The sequence below is a fragment of the Ovis canadensis genome, chromosome 4, assembly GCF_042477335.2.
Source record: "Ovis canadensis isolate MfBH-ARS-UI-01 breed Bighorn chromosome 4, ARS-UI_OviCan_v2, whole genome shotgun sequence".
Taxonomy (NCBI): Eukaryota; Metazoa; Chordata; class Mammalia; order Artiodactyla; family Bovidae; genus Ovis; species Ovis canadensis.
The window spans coordinates 29949281-29963623 of record NC_091248.1 but is presented as its reverse complement, the minus strand read 5'-3'; the positions used below and the strand labels follow the sequence as shown (position 1 = coordinate 29963623).

The 14343-nt window shown below is 39.6% G+C and overlaps 1 protein-coding gene across 1 annotated transcript in view; it reads left to right on the top strand.

Moving 5' to 3' along the window:
- Positions 1–14343, top strand: part of COL28A1 (collagen type XXVIII alpha 1 chain) — a 190627-nt gene that overhangs the window by 81235 nt on the left and 95049 nt on the right. Inside the window, 5 exon segments of the mRNA XM_069587501.1 lie at positions 4058–4129; positions 4881–4949; positions 7861–7932; positions 13036–13104; positions 13720–13788. Of these exon segments, the coding sequence (XP_069443602.1) occupies positions 4058–4129; positions 4881–4949; positions 7861–7932; positions 13036–13104; positions 13720–13788 (351 nt within the window).

Here is a 14343-nt window from a genome sequence, read left to right as displayed (position 1 = left end):
TCCATCTGCTAATCTTTTCTTCTGAGATGTCTAATCTTCTTTTAGTTCTATCCAGTGTATGTTTATCTCATACTCTGCAATTTTAAGCTCTAGAAGTTCATGTTGTATCCTTCAATGTCTTTCATGCCTATTCAGTTTACAGGTCACGTATTGCTGAAGCCTGGCTTGGAGAATTTTGAGCATTACTTTACTAGCATGTGAGATGAGTGCAATTGTGCGGTAATTTGAGCATTCTTTGGCATTGCCTTTCTTCAGGATTGGAATGAAAACTGACCTTTTCCAGTCCTGTGGCCACTGCTGAGTTTTTCAAATTTGCTGGCATATTGAGTGCAGCACTTTCACATCATCATCTTTCAGGATTTGAAACAGCTCAACTGGAATTCCATTACTTCCACTATCTTTGTTCATAGTGATGGTTTCTAAGCATCAGATTGATTATATTCTTTGCAGCCAAAGATGGAGAAACTCTATACAGTCAGCAAAAACAAGACCAGGAGCTGACTGTGGCTCAGATCATGAACTCCTTATTGCCAAATTCAGACTTAAATTGAAGAAAGTAGGGAAAACCACTAGACCATTAAGGTATGACCTAAATCAAATCCCTTATGATTATACAGTGGAAGTGAGAAATAGATTTAAGGGACTAGATCTGATAGACAGAGTGCCTGATGAACTATGGACGGAGGTTTGTGAGATTGCACAGGAGACAGGGATCAAGACCATCCCCATGGAAAAGAAATGCAAAAAAGCAAAATGGCTGTCTGAGGAGGCCTTACAAATAGCTGTGAAAAGAAGAGAAGCGAAAAGCCAAGGAGAAAAGGAAAGATATAAGCATCTGAATGCAGAGTTCCAACGAATAGCAAGGAGAGATAAGAAAGCCTTCCTCAGTGATCAGTGCAAAGAAATAGAGGAAAAGAACAGAATGGGAAAGACTAGAGATCTCTTCAAGAAAATGAGAGACACCAAGGGGACATTTCATGCAAAGATGGGCTCGATAAAGGACAGAAATGGTATGGACATAACAGAAGCAGAAGATATTAAGAAGAGGTGGCAAGAATACACAGAAGAACTGTACAAAAAAGAGCTTTATGACCCAGATAATCACGATGGTGTGATCACTCACCTAGAGCCAGACATCCTGGAATGTGAAGGCAAGTGGGCCTTAGAAAGCATCAAGTCTGTTAACAAGTTTTAATTTTCCTTTGGTTTCTTGAACATACGGAGCGCAGCGTAATAACTGTCCTAATGTTATTCATAAATTCTATCCCCTGTGTCACGTTTCTGCAGCTTTTCTGAATCCTCAATAGCTTTTGATTAGCTGCCAAACATTGTGAATTTTACCTTTCTAGGTGCTAGATATTTTTTGTATTCTTATAAATATTTTTGAGCTTTTTTTCTTAGATGCTTCTACATTACTTGAAAACAGTTTGAGCATTCTGATCTTGCTTTTAAGATTTGTTAGGTAGGACAGGAACAGTATCCAGTCTGGGGCTATTTTCCCCCCACTACTAAGGCAATACTCTTTTAAGCTCTCATCTATGCCCTCAGCACTGTGAAGTTTTTTCCTGCCACTGGGAGCAGGCACCGTATCTCTCCTGCCTCAGTTCTCTGATCCTTTCAAGGCGTTGTTTTCATGGCCTGGGGTAATTTCTTCACTCTGTGCTGAACAGTATTCACCTAAATACTCAAGGGGGATGCTCAGTAGGTCTTGATAGTTCTCTTCATGTTGCGCCTTCCTCTCTGGTAATCTATTTTGTGAATTTTTGATGTCTTGGCTTACCCAGACTCTCACCTTTGTCGCCTTAAATTAGAGAGGCTTCTGGACTTGCCCGGGATTCTCTCTCCCTGAACAATGGCCTGGAAACTTTATCCAGATAGTAAACTTGGGAACCTGTAGCATGAAAGTCATTGTTTCCTATATTTTGTCTGCTTTTTTCGTTGCATCAGGTGGGAAGTTAAATCTAGTTCCTATTCCTCCAAGGCTTCCCTGGAAGCTTACTCTTTACAGTATACGCAGGCAATGCAGGAGACCTGGGTTCAACCCCTGAGTCGGAAAGATTCCCTGGAGAAGAGAATGGCAACCCACTCCAGTGTTCTTGCCTGGAGAATCCATGGACAGAGGAGCCTGGGAGGCTACCATCCATGGGGTCACAAACAGATGGACATGACTGAGCAACTAACACACACACACACACACACACACACACACACATTCTTCCTTTAACATGAGAACTTTGAGTTGGAATCCTTTTCTTAGGTAGGGTCTATAATTTAGTTTTTTTTAACTTGTATGGTTTTTTAAATCAAAGTTTTACTAGCCTCATAAAATAAATTGGATAGAGTTCCCTCTTTTTCTATGTTTTAGAAACAAGAGAGGGGGTATCTGTTGTTCAGATGTTTAAAAATTTGTTAAGGTTTGACTGGAAAGTCAACTAAGCCTGTGATCCTGGAGGGAGAGGAAGTTCCAGACTTGCAATTACTGCCTGAATTTATTTAATTGCATTGGTTTAATTACTTTTCCATTCCTTCTTATGTCATTTATGTAATTTATATTTTTCTTGAAGATTATCCATGTATTAATGTTTCCAATATATTTGTTTGCGATTATCACAGAAATTTTCTATAATCAAAAATTTTTACTATGTATATAGATTTATCTTTCATTCCTAATACTGGTTTTTTTAGTGCCTTTTATTTTATAAATATTTATCATTACAGTTAGATGTTTATTTATTTTCTTAGTATTTTTAAGTTTTTATTACCTTTTAATTTTGTTATTCTTGATTTTTGCTAGCAAGTTTATGATTTTCTCTCATTTTTATTATATCCTACTATTTACTTTTGGAGAAGGAAATGGCCACCCACTTCAGTATTCTAGCCTGAAGAACTCCATGGCAGATGGGCCTGGTAGGCTACAAGGAGTTGCAAAGAGCTGGAGATGACTGAGCGACTAATACTACTATCACTACTACTTACTTTTAGGTTCACTATGCTTTTTTCACTAGTTTTTAAAGTTGAGTTTAGTTGAAATGATTTTCCATTATTTTCAATATTTTTTGCTATTAATAAATGCAGTAAGAACACATTTCCCTGGAGGAGGAAATGGCAACCCACTCCAGTGTTCTTGCCTGGAGAATCCCATGGACAGAGGAGCCTGGCAGGCTAAAGCCCATGGGGTCGCTAAGAATAGAACACGACTGAGTGATTAGCACATACATAAACTCCAGTTGCAAAAGAGTCAGACACAACTAAACAACAACAAAGGACAGCGTTATACTGCTTGATAATAGTGTGTGTTTTCTCGGAACATTTTAAAGGACTTAAATTATAAATTGACTTCAAAGAGGGTATAATAATTGAATTTTACAATTGGAAGCAATGTTTAGGTCCCAATTGTTCCATCTCATTTTTATATTAGTTTTTTTAGGGTTGCTGTCACAAATTACCACAAACTCTGTGGCTTAACATTACAGAAATTTATTTTCTCACAGTTCTAAAGGCTAAAAGTAAAAAATCAAGGTGTCTGCAGGGCCACACTTCCTCCAAAACCTATCAGGGACAGTTTTCCTCTCCTCTTAGCTTCCGGTGGTGGCCAATCCCTGGCATTCCTTGGCTTGTAGCCACGTTACTCTAATCTTGGCTCTCTTGCCACATGGGGTTCTCCCTACGTGTCTGTCTTCACATTATATTTTCCTCTTATAAGGACACCAGTCACCCTGGATTAGGACCCACAACAATGACTTCATCTCAACTTTGTTACCAAATAAGGTTCATTCACTGGTGCCAAGGTTTAGGACTTCAACACATCTTTTGTGGGAGGGAGCTGGTCACAGTTCAACCGATAATAAACAACATAATCCAAAACTGAGATCCAGAGATGTTAAGTAACTCGCCCAAGGTCAAGCAGCTTAATGACTGTTAATTACTATTCAGATTTCCCTGCTCCTAGACTTTTCTCAGATATTATAATAAGATGCATCCCACTGCAAGTACCTTAATGTGAAGTTCAGGATAAATGTGAGCTTCTGGGAAATAAAAATTTCTCCTCATCCACCAGGGGGAGCCAGGCTCAATAGGGCTCCCAGGACAGCCAGGAGTACCAGGAGAAGACGGAGCTGCAGGGAAGAAGGTAACACTGTTTTCCATATTATTGGAATAAAACTATTAAACCACATATATCTTGGTCCTGCAAGAGCTCAAATGAAACCATTCAAGACAAACTTAGTCTCTTTAAGAAAACAAAATCCCACAACTCTAAATTTCCTTTTTCACTTAGTCCGGATAAAGAGCACCAATTCAAAGTCCAAGTATCTTACGAACTCTGCCTTCTCTCTGGTGTTTTGGCCACGGTGTTCCAGTGACCTACTCCCTTTGGGATTCCTAGAAAGCACTGTTGTTTAAACTTTGAGAAAAAGGCTTTTTTCCTCCCCTCCAAAAAGTAAAAGTCTGTAAATGTATTCAGGAAGTAAGGCCATTATAAAGATTTCCTGAAATATTTTGAGTTGACATTTGAAATACTCATTTTTCAATATAAGTAGAGAAAAACAGCAGATGGTAAGGCTGAAGGTCTTTCTTGTTTTTTCAAAAAACAAACCACCAAATGTGAATGAAGAGCCAAAAGAAAGTGAGCTTATTGCTTTGGCAACTGGCTGGGAAATTGGGCTTTTTCACAATATTTCAGCTGCTCTGAGCTAAACTGAAGTTTGATATTAATTTATTCATGTTGGTGAAATTCCAAATGAATTATGAGACTAGAGTGAAGGTCTTTTCTGTACTGGAGGATCCAAGCAGAGACTCTGTTGGCTGTAAGATGAGACAAGGTGGGTGTATTCGTATTGGCTATGCAGGGTCAACTAAGACCTTGGTGTCATTTTCTCTAGGGAGAAGCAGGGCTTCCGGGGGCAAGAGGCCCTGAAGGACCACCTGGGAAAGGACAGCCTGGCCTCAAGGTATGGAATCCACAGTGGTAGGGCAAGGGAAGCAGACTGCTGAGTTCTGGTCTTGATAATAAGAAGCCAACTTGGAAGAAACTTGATGTTATTCTTGCTATGTCAAAGATGTTTACTTCTAGCTTAAAATTATGGACTCTAGCTTTTGAGCTTTGGTAGACAGCAAGCATGTATTATTTATTTCCATTTTCCTAACATCTGTCACAAAACCAAGCTTATAGGAAGAGTTCAACACATGTTTTCTTAATAAACAGCCAAGTTGACATTTAAAAAACAAATACACAGTGAGGGAAAAGAAGACTTGAGATACATCCTGAGACATCAAAGTCCATAATTTTTTTTCAAATATTTATAAAATCTCATAGAGTAGTAAGAAATATAACCTTATGAAGTGGCACTTTTACAACATGGCATAGATTTATTCAACACATTTTAGAAACGCTTGTTGAATAATATATTTATATGTCAAGAGGAAAATACCCAAATTCATCAATAAGACCATAACCTACAACCTCTAAGGTGTCAGATATTACTACAGTTCTTAGGTGCAGTCATCAATGCCTATATAAATATTCTGAAGAATTATATATGAGCAAAGTAAAAATAAAATCCATATACTTACTAGTGTTCTATTTTTAATTCTATTAAAATAGTAATTGATAGCTTACATGTCTATGTATTATAAAAAACATTGGCTAAAATTGAGTCATCAGCCTTAAATGTGAGAAGTTGAAATATAAATGTATTTGTAGCATTTAAAACATTTTAAATGTTTAAAATTTAAAACTGACTAACCAGACTATGAGATCTGGTTGGTTTTTTTTGCAGGGGGGTGGTGGGGGGGCACGGTGGGCAGCAGGGAGTAGAAACATGTACAGAGAATTCCTTTTTAACATCAGGCAAAAAGTACTTTTAGAGATGATTGCCTATTAACATTCAGGAGAACTAATGTTTCCCTGAATATCCTTTTGGAAAATAGCCCCTCTGAGTTAATAATTGAAGCTGTGGGGATGAAAGACAGCTCTGAGAAAGAGAGCTAAGGTTGGAGTCCTGCATTTTACAGCAGCTGGAGAGAGAGAGCATTCCGTACAGCAGGAAGACAGGCTGAATACAGAGTACCATGTTAGGGGAACCAAGGAGAAAAGGCTTCAAGAAGAAAGCAATGGGTGGTGTCAAACACACCCGCAGAGCAAGGAAAATGTGCTCGAACTGGATTTCTGGCGTCAAGGGGATATGGGGCTTGTAGAAGGCTATTGCAGAAGATTGGTAGGTAGGAATAAGTTATATATCAAAGTAGTCAGTGCGCGGTGCTGGCACTTTACTACATTTAGGTGGATCTGGGCTTCCCTGGTGGCTAAGATGGTCAAGAATCCGCCTGCAATGTGGGAGACCTGGGTTTGATCCCTGGGTTGGGAAGATCCCCTGGAGGAGGGCATGGTAACCCACTCCAGGATCCTGGCCTGGAGAATCTGCATGGACGGAGGAGCCTGGCTATATAGTCCATGAGGTCGCAAAGAGTCAGACATGACCAAGTGACTAAACACACACATACTGCTGTTGGTTTCTGGGATCATTTAGGTCAGTAAGTTAAACATGGTCCTGAAGAGGAGAACATAAATAGTTGGGGTAGATTTCGATGCTACTGGCAGATGATAATGACATGGTAAGTGATATCTGGATATTCAATGGTTTTTTAAATTAGCTGCCATCACTGCCCTCCATTAGGACGGGTACTAGGGAGTTGTCTGCATGTCTGTGGATTCTATAGGTCTCTCTTCTTTTTAGTGGAGTGTCTGCACTGCTGATGACCTCGGTATAGGCCAGTGGTTCTCAGGGCACAGTCCCTGGAACAGCAGTGTCAGCGTCCGCTGGGAATGTGTCAGAATGTAAATTATTGGGCTCTACTACAGACCTAGTAAATAAGAAACTCTGGATGGGGGGCCCAGAAATCTCCAGGTGATTCTTATGCATGTTTAGGTTTGAAAACGGTGGTTTAGTCACTTATGTCGTAAATATTGGACAGCCTCATGGTAAAGAATCTGCCGGCAATGCAGAAGACCCAGTTCAATTCCTGTGTCTGGAAGATTCCTTGGAGATGGGAATAGCTACCCACTCCAGTATTCTTGCCTGAAAAATCCCTTGGATAGAGGAACCTGGTGGGCTACAGCCCATGGGTTCACAAAGAGTCGGACACAATTGAGTGACTAACACTTTCAGCTACACACCCCAAGAATTCTTTTGTTGAGCTGGGCACATGCTTAGCTATGGTGCCTTGGAGTTGAACCCTAGGGTAAGGATAGTTCTGAGATGGTCTGAGGCTTCTGGTTGAATGTAACAAAGTTCTTCAGTGGGGAGCACTGGTGTACACAACCCTGCTGGGGAACACGAGGCAATTTGCAGCTCTGCGCCAGGTTAATGCTCACTCATCTTTCTACCAATTGAATTACTGGCCTCCCTGGGGAGAAAGAATTAAACTCCACGGAGGAAGAACCAGGGCTGATTTTTAAAATGTCTCGTTTTATGTTTCAAAACTAAAATAGCACAGAACCTGAAAAACAGCATGGAAAAGCATAGATGGCTTTCTTCTTTGAAACTGACTGTCTCAGAGCCACTACTTAAATAGACCAAGAGGGCAAAAGAACTGTAAACTCAAATCAAAGCCTCCAAGGAAAGATGCTGAACACAGAGTTTAGGAAGTGTTAAATCATACTGAGTAAACGGTGTAGTCTGGACGGTTTTGAAGTCATGTAATCTGCTCAAGAACATCGACAGACCCTGTGCAACTGAGCTGGGCTTGGGGAACATGACTGTGAAGTTGGTATGCACTGAGAGTCTGGCCATGATGTAGTTGCTGTAAGATGCAGGTGGATATATTATAAAACAACTGTATTTTTATAATTCTTTTTGTCAGGGAGATGAAGGAAAGAAAGGCAGCAAAGGAAATCAAGGACAGAAGGGGTCTCAGGGGCCCGGAGGGCCAAAGGTATGTACCTTAAGTTCTCATTTATGCTTTGGGGAGATTGTTCTTGTGTCGAGTTTTAATGGAATCTTAGATCTCCACTGTTTCCTTCTTAAGAAATACAAAACCAAAGTCTCCAAAATGAAAAAGGCTTTAGAAAACATACTACTCCAGACCATTACAAAATGGGATAGAGATTGCATAAAATGTGTGATCTGCATTGGAATATTGATGCTGCTAGGAGAGAATCTGTGTGTTAGTGCTCTTTATTAACAAAGAAATATTCCATAGTTGGGATACATTGAGACTATCAGTTCAGTTCAGTTCAGTCGCTCAGTCGTGCTCGACTCTTTGCAATCCCATGAATCGCAGCACGCCAGGCCTCCCTGTCCATCACCAACTCCCGGAGTTCACTCAGACTCACGTCCATCGAGTCAGTGATGCCATCCAGCCATCTCATCCTCTGTCGTCCCCTTCTCCTCCTGCCCCCAATCCCTCCCAGCATCAGAGTCTTTTCCAATGAGTCAACTCTTCGCATCAGGTGACCAAAGTACTGGAGTTTCAGCTTTAGCATCAGTCCTTCCCAAGAACTCCCAGGGCTGATCTCCTTCAGATTGGCCTGGTTGGATCTCCTTTTGCAGTCCAAGGGACTCTCAAGAGTCTTCTCCAACACCACAGTTCAAAAGCATCAATTCTTTGGCACTCAGCCTTCTTCACAGTCCAACTCTCACATCCATACATGACCACTGGAAAAACCATAGCCCTGACTAGATGGACGTAGGAATTGATATTTCCTATGACTAGAAGGGCATAGGAGATATCAATTCTCTATCATCTTGCTTTGCTGAACAAGAACAAAAAAGTCCCAGACTGAGAGGCAATATGGGGAGGATGTAGAGTGGGGCTTCAGAACACATGAGAGGGGGATTCTCACCCTGCTGCACCCCAAAACTTTTGGAGGTCAGTCACTTTAACCATGGAAATAATCATGGTAATAGTGTCTATTTCACAGGGTTGTTGTGATGACTTTAACGAGTGACTAAAGCACTTATCATGGCTCCAGGTACATTGTTGGTGTTCAACGCATGGAGTTATTCAGAGAGGAAAAACATCAGTACAATGAAATGGAAAGTAGGGCATATATTTCCTGATAAACTGCCTGAGACAGGGTGCTGAGGGAAAAGGAAGGAAAATGCGAAGCAAGCAAATAGGCACGTGTACTGACTTAGCAGGAGAGAATATTGAGGTCATCTGGATGTGTCAGGAAACAAAAATCGCACACCTGAGCGAGTTCAGGGCTCCAGGAAGATGCTAATTGTAGGAAAGAAACAAGGACCAGAGGATTAAAGATCAACTTTAAAACAAACAGGCCCCCAAAAAGATACATGCAGATACAAAGCAAAGGATCGCCCACCTGCCAGTGATTCTTAAACTTCCATGTCATCATTATTGCCTGGGAGCTTGTTACAAAGTCATATTTCATGGAACCATGACAAGAAATCTGGATTGAGTATGTAGGTGGGACCCAAGAATCTGCATTTCCTAAATAACTACCTCCTGCTGCAGGAAGTTCAAGGAGCACACAATGAGAAAAGCCATTACATAGGAAATGTATTGTATTAACAACAGTGATTAATTCTTCATGTCTTAGTTATACTGATTCAACATGAATATTTTCTTGCATTTTGAAATAAGGCTTTGCCGGATAAAGAATTGCCATATTGTAAAACATACTCACACTTTAATAAGGGTCTTTTAAAAAATTTGTATACTTTCTATGTATACAATTTTATATTTAAAAGTACTTGGCTTCTTTAGACATATTAGATGACTAGCAGGCACTTGAAAAGATGTTCAACATTACTAATTATTAGAGATATGCAAATCAAAACTATACTGAGGTACCGCATCACACCAGTCAGAATGGTCATCATAAAAAGTCTACAAATAACAAATGCTGGAGAGGGTGAAGAAAAGGGAACCTTCATACACTCTCAGTGGAAATGGAAGTTGCTGTAGTCACTACGGAAAACAGGGCGGAAGTTCCTCAGAAAACTAAAAACAGAACTGCCATATGATCCAGCAATCCCATTTCTGGGCATATACCTGAACAAAACTATGATTCAAAAAGATACAGGCACCCCTCTGTTCATAGCGCCACTATTCACAATAGACCAGACATGGAAATAGTCTAAATGTCCGTCAACAGACTGATGGAAGAAGAAGAAGTGGTATAAATATACAATGGAATACTACTCAGCCATAAAAAACAATGAAATAATGCCATTTGCAGCAACATGGATGGATCTATAGATTATCATACTAAAGGAAGTAACTCAGAACGATAAATACCATATATCACTTATATGCTAAATCTAAAATATGGCACAAATGAACCTATCTATAAAAGAGAAACAGACTCACAGACTAGAGGACAGGCATGGTTGCTAAGGGGGAGAGGGGTGGTGAGGGATAGACTGAGAGTTTGGGATTAGCAGATGAAAACTATTACATATACAATGGATAAACAACAAGGTCCTACTTTATAGTTCAGGGAGCTATTAATATATTCAATATCCTGTGATAAACCACAATGGAAAAGAATATAAGAAAAGAACATCTATATGGGTGTAAGTGAGTCACTTTGCTGTACGGCAGAGATTGGCACAACGTTGTAAATCAAGTATACTTCAATAAAAAATTAAACAAATTTAAAAGTAATTGGCTTTTTATTAAAAAAATAGAATAAATTAAATCTAGACGCATAATTTCACTTAACCTGGTTTCAGCAAAAATTTTAACAGGTTAATGCTTTATCCCTTTGCTACGGGACTGAATAGGGTGGTTATCTGTTGCCAGAATCCTGGCCATGTCCTGTGCCACTGACATACAGGTTTGGATTAGGGACTGGCCTTGGCATCATCTGGCCCCAGCAGACCAGTGTGTTCAGCCCATTGGTCATATGGGTAACCAGAACAGCAGGAGGCCTCAGCTGTGAAGATGGACCTGGCTCAGGGCAGGAGTCCCTACCAGTGAGTCCAAGTGATGGGGTCCTTCCTGGAGGCAGGAGGATTACATAGTTCATTCTCTAAGACATGCTATGGACTGTAGCCTGCCAGGCCCCTCTGTCCATGGGATTCTCCAGGCATGAATACTGGAGTGGGTTGCCATGCCCTCCTCCAGGGGACCTGCCCAACCCAGGGGTCAAATCCATGTCTCTTATGTCTTCTGCATTGGCGGGTGAGTTCTTTACCACTAGCACCACCTAGGCGGAGAAGGCAGTGGCACCCCACTCCAGTACTCTTGCCTGGAAAATCCCATGGACGGAGGAGCCTGGTGGGCTGCAGTCCACGGGGTCGCGAAGAGTCAGACATGACTGAGCGACTTCACTTTCACTTTTCACTTTCATGTATTGGAGGAGGAAATGGCAACCCACTCCAGTGTTCTTGCCTGAGAATCCCAGGGACGGGGGAGCCTGGTGGGGTGCCGTCTATGGGGTCGCACAGAGTGGGACATGACTGAAGCGACTTAGCAGCAGCAGCACCACCACCACGTAGGAAGCCCTCTCTAAAGGAAAGAGGAGGCGAATTTTTTGGTAAAGGTACAGGGAGCAAATCTTTTAGGCTTTTTGGTTCAAGAAGCAAATTGAGGATATTATGGAGGCACCTATATAGCAATCATTTAAAAACATGAAAGCTATTTTTAGTCCTGTGGGTACAAAAGCAGGCAACAGGCAGGATCTGGCACCTACTCTAGATCAGTAGTTTCTAAACTGCTTGATTACAAATCCTTACTAATTAAAAAAAATTTGAACATGTTGCAATCTATGTTTGCTTATTGGGTTTTCGACTGTAATTTTTATTCATAAACTATTATATGAACATACATTATGAGATTTACATAAATGATTGAAATTTTAAAAGATGAGGTTAAAGTACAGAGTGTAGCCCTGATAAATTTTTCTAATATCCCAAATGTGTTATTTTGAACACCTCACGGGCTGTGTGACCCTCTTTTAAAGATAATCGCTTTACCAGAGATTATCAGACTAAGAAAAGCCAGAAAGAGAAAGACAAATACCGCGTGATATCACTTACATGTGAAAGTGAAAGTGAAAGTGAAGGCGCTCAGTCGTGTCTGACTCTTTGCGGCCCCATGGACTGCAGCCTACCAGGCTCCTCCGTCCATGGGATTCTCCAGGCAAGAGTGCTGGACTGGATTGCCATTTCCTTCTCCAGGGGATCTTCCCGACCCAGGAATCAAACCCTGGTCTCCCACACTGCAGGCGGATTCTTAACCCTCTGAGCCACCAAAGCACAGGGAACTATATTCAATATCCTGTGATAAACCATAATGGAAAAGAACACGAACATTTATATATGTATAATATTTGTATAATATAATTCATGTATAATATGTAGACATGAATCATATATACATGTTATACATGGTTCAGCTATACATGAATCACTTCTCTGTATAGTAAAAATTAACACAACATTAAAACATACCTCAATAAAATAAGTTAAAAAGACAGACAATTGCTTTGCGTAGTGTTTCAAAGTACAGTAGTAGTACCTATATCAGAATCACCAGAGGTGCCTTACAAAAATTCATATTACATTTTTTTAACCATAAATTAACTACTTCTAGAAAGGGACATGAGATACCATACAATGGAAGACTGATATACTGTGGAGCATAAAATAACAAAGGAAAAAGTTGTAAACTAGAAAGAACATTATTTGTCTATCACATGTACCTTAAAACTTACACTAAAGGTATTTGCTATAATTGAATAAATATTTCCCTCTGAGCTTCCTGGCATACAAACACAAAACTGAATCACCATGCATTGCATGATTTTTGTTACCTAATAAAAGGATGCACAAGAGAGAGAAATTTCCTATTACTAAGGAATTAATTTATTTATTATAGGGAGTGAAATCTTAATTATTAATAACTTTAGTAGTGGTTTAATAAAGATGCTCCAATATTTTCATGTGGTTTGTGAAACAGGTCACAATACTTTAAAATGCTGGAAATATATTTCTATATTTTTCATAATATAATTCCATATATCATTTCTTTGTTTGAAATGTAATGAGTATTTTGTTCTGTTTTTAGGGTGATCCGGGAATTATGGGCCCTGTTGGGATGCCTGGAATATCAATTCCTGGACCACCTGGACCGAAAGTATGCATTCCTGGGAATATTTTTTTCTTTTACTTGGATGTTTTGGAAGTTGGAGTGGGGAAAAGATTCATAAAATCAGTGAAAGAATTTTAGCTTTGGAAAAACCTAAAGATATTATATAGCTCAACTCTGCCATTTCATGATTAAGCAGATGGAGGGCCAGCAGCAAATTTAAAACTAGAAACCAGGTTTTCTGCTCCTGGTCTTGACCTTATCACTCTACTTTGAACTACCTTCCTTAAATGCTAGCCTTAATGCACGTAAGAATTTATTGCATTTGTTCAGAATAATCTGCTAATCAGAAAGTCTGGCAGAAAAGTAATCTACTCAGATGTAAGAGCATTCCCAGACATTTTCACAGTCTAAATATTTGTGTCTAGAGAGCCACTTATTATTTCAGCTATTCTCCGAAAAGCTTAGTAGTCTTTACTGACAGTTTTTATTTGCTTAAGATTTGAAACTCTTCTCAAATATATTAGAAGGATGTACTCGCTCTGAATCTGATTCTAAGAGATTAAGCTCTTTATAATTGGCCAATGGCTTTTTATGCCCTGTGCCGTGATGGTTTCTCATAAAATCTAAAGCCTGAAACTGAAAATTATTTAACATGCGCAGGGAGACAGAGGGGGACCTGGGATGCCTGGATTTAAAGGAGAACCTGGAATTGCTATTCGAGGGCCAAAGGTATTCTTTATTCATCTTCTTTAATTTATTGAAATAAAAAATGAAAGTAGATTTAATGCATCATAAGTTATGACTGAGATTGTTCTACTTAGAGTCTCTACACTGATGAACGGAGATATAAGAATATATTATTCCCCTTTTAAAAAATCAAGCCAGCAGATCATTTATTTTTCATAAATGTGGAGGATGATAGCTCCTCTGGTAAAATGTTTGCTGACTAAACAGCTGATTGAAAATGCTGTTTTTCTTTTTGTAATGTCTGTAATATGATATTATATGGCCTCTGACCTCCTTCATTTACATATTAATGGCCAATGCGTCTCTTCTGCGAAACACTGTCCAAAGAGTTCATGTTTAGAAACTTTATTGAATTAGATTTCCCTGCTTGTTGTCCATCTTTCAGAGTTATTTTAAATGAAAATGCAAATAATGATGGGAGAAGACAGTTTTAAGTAATCATCACTATTTTTCCCATGACAACATAGTACCATTTCCCTCCTCACATAAAACTAGCCTTACAGAGAAATGCTACTTTCCAAATATCAACAAGCACAT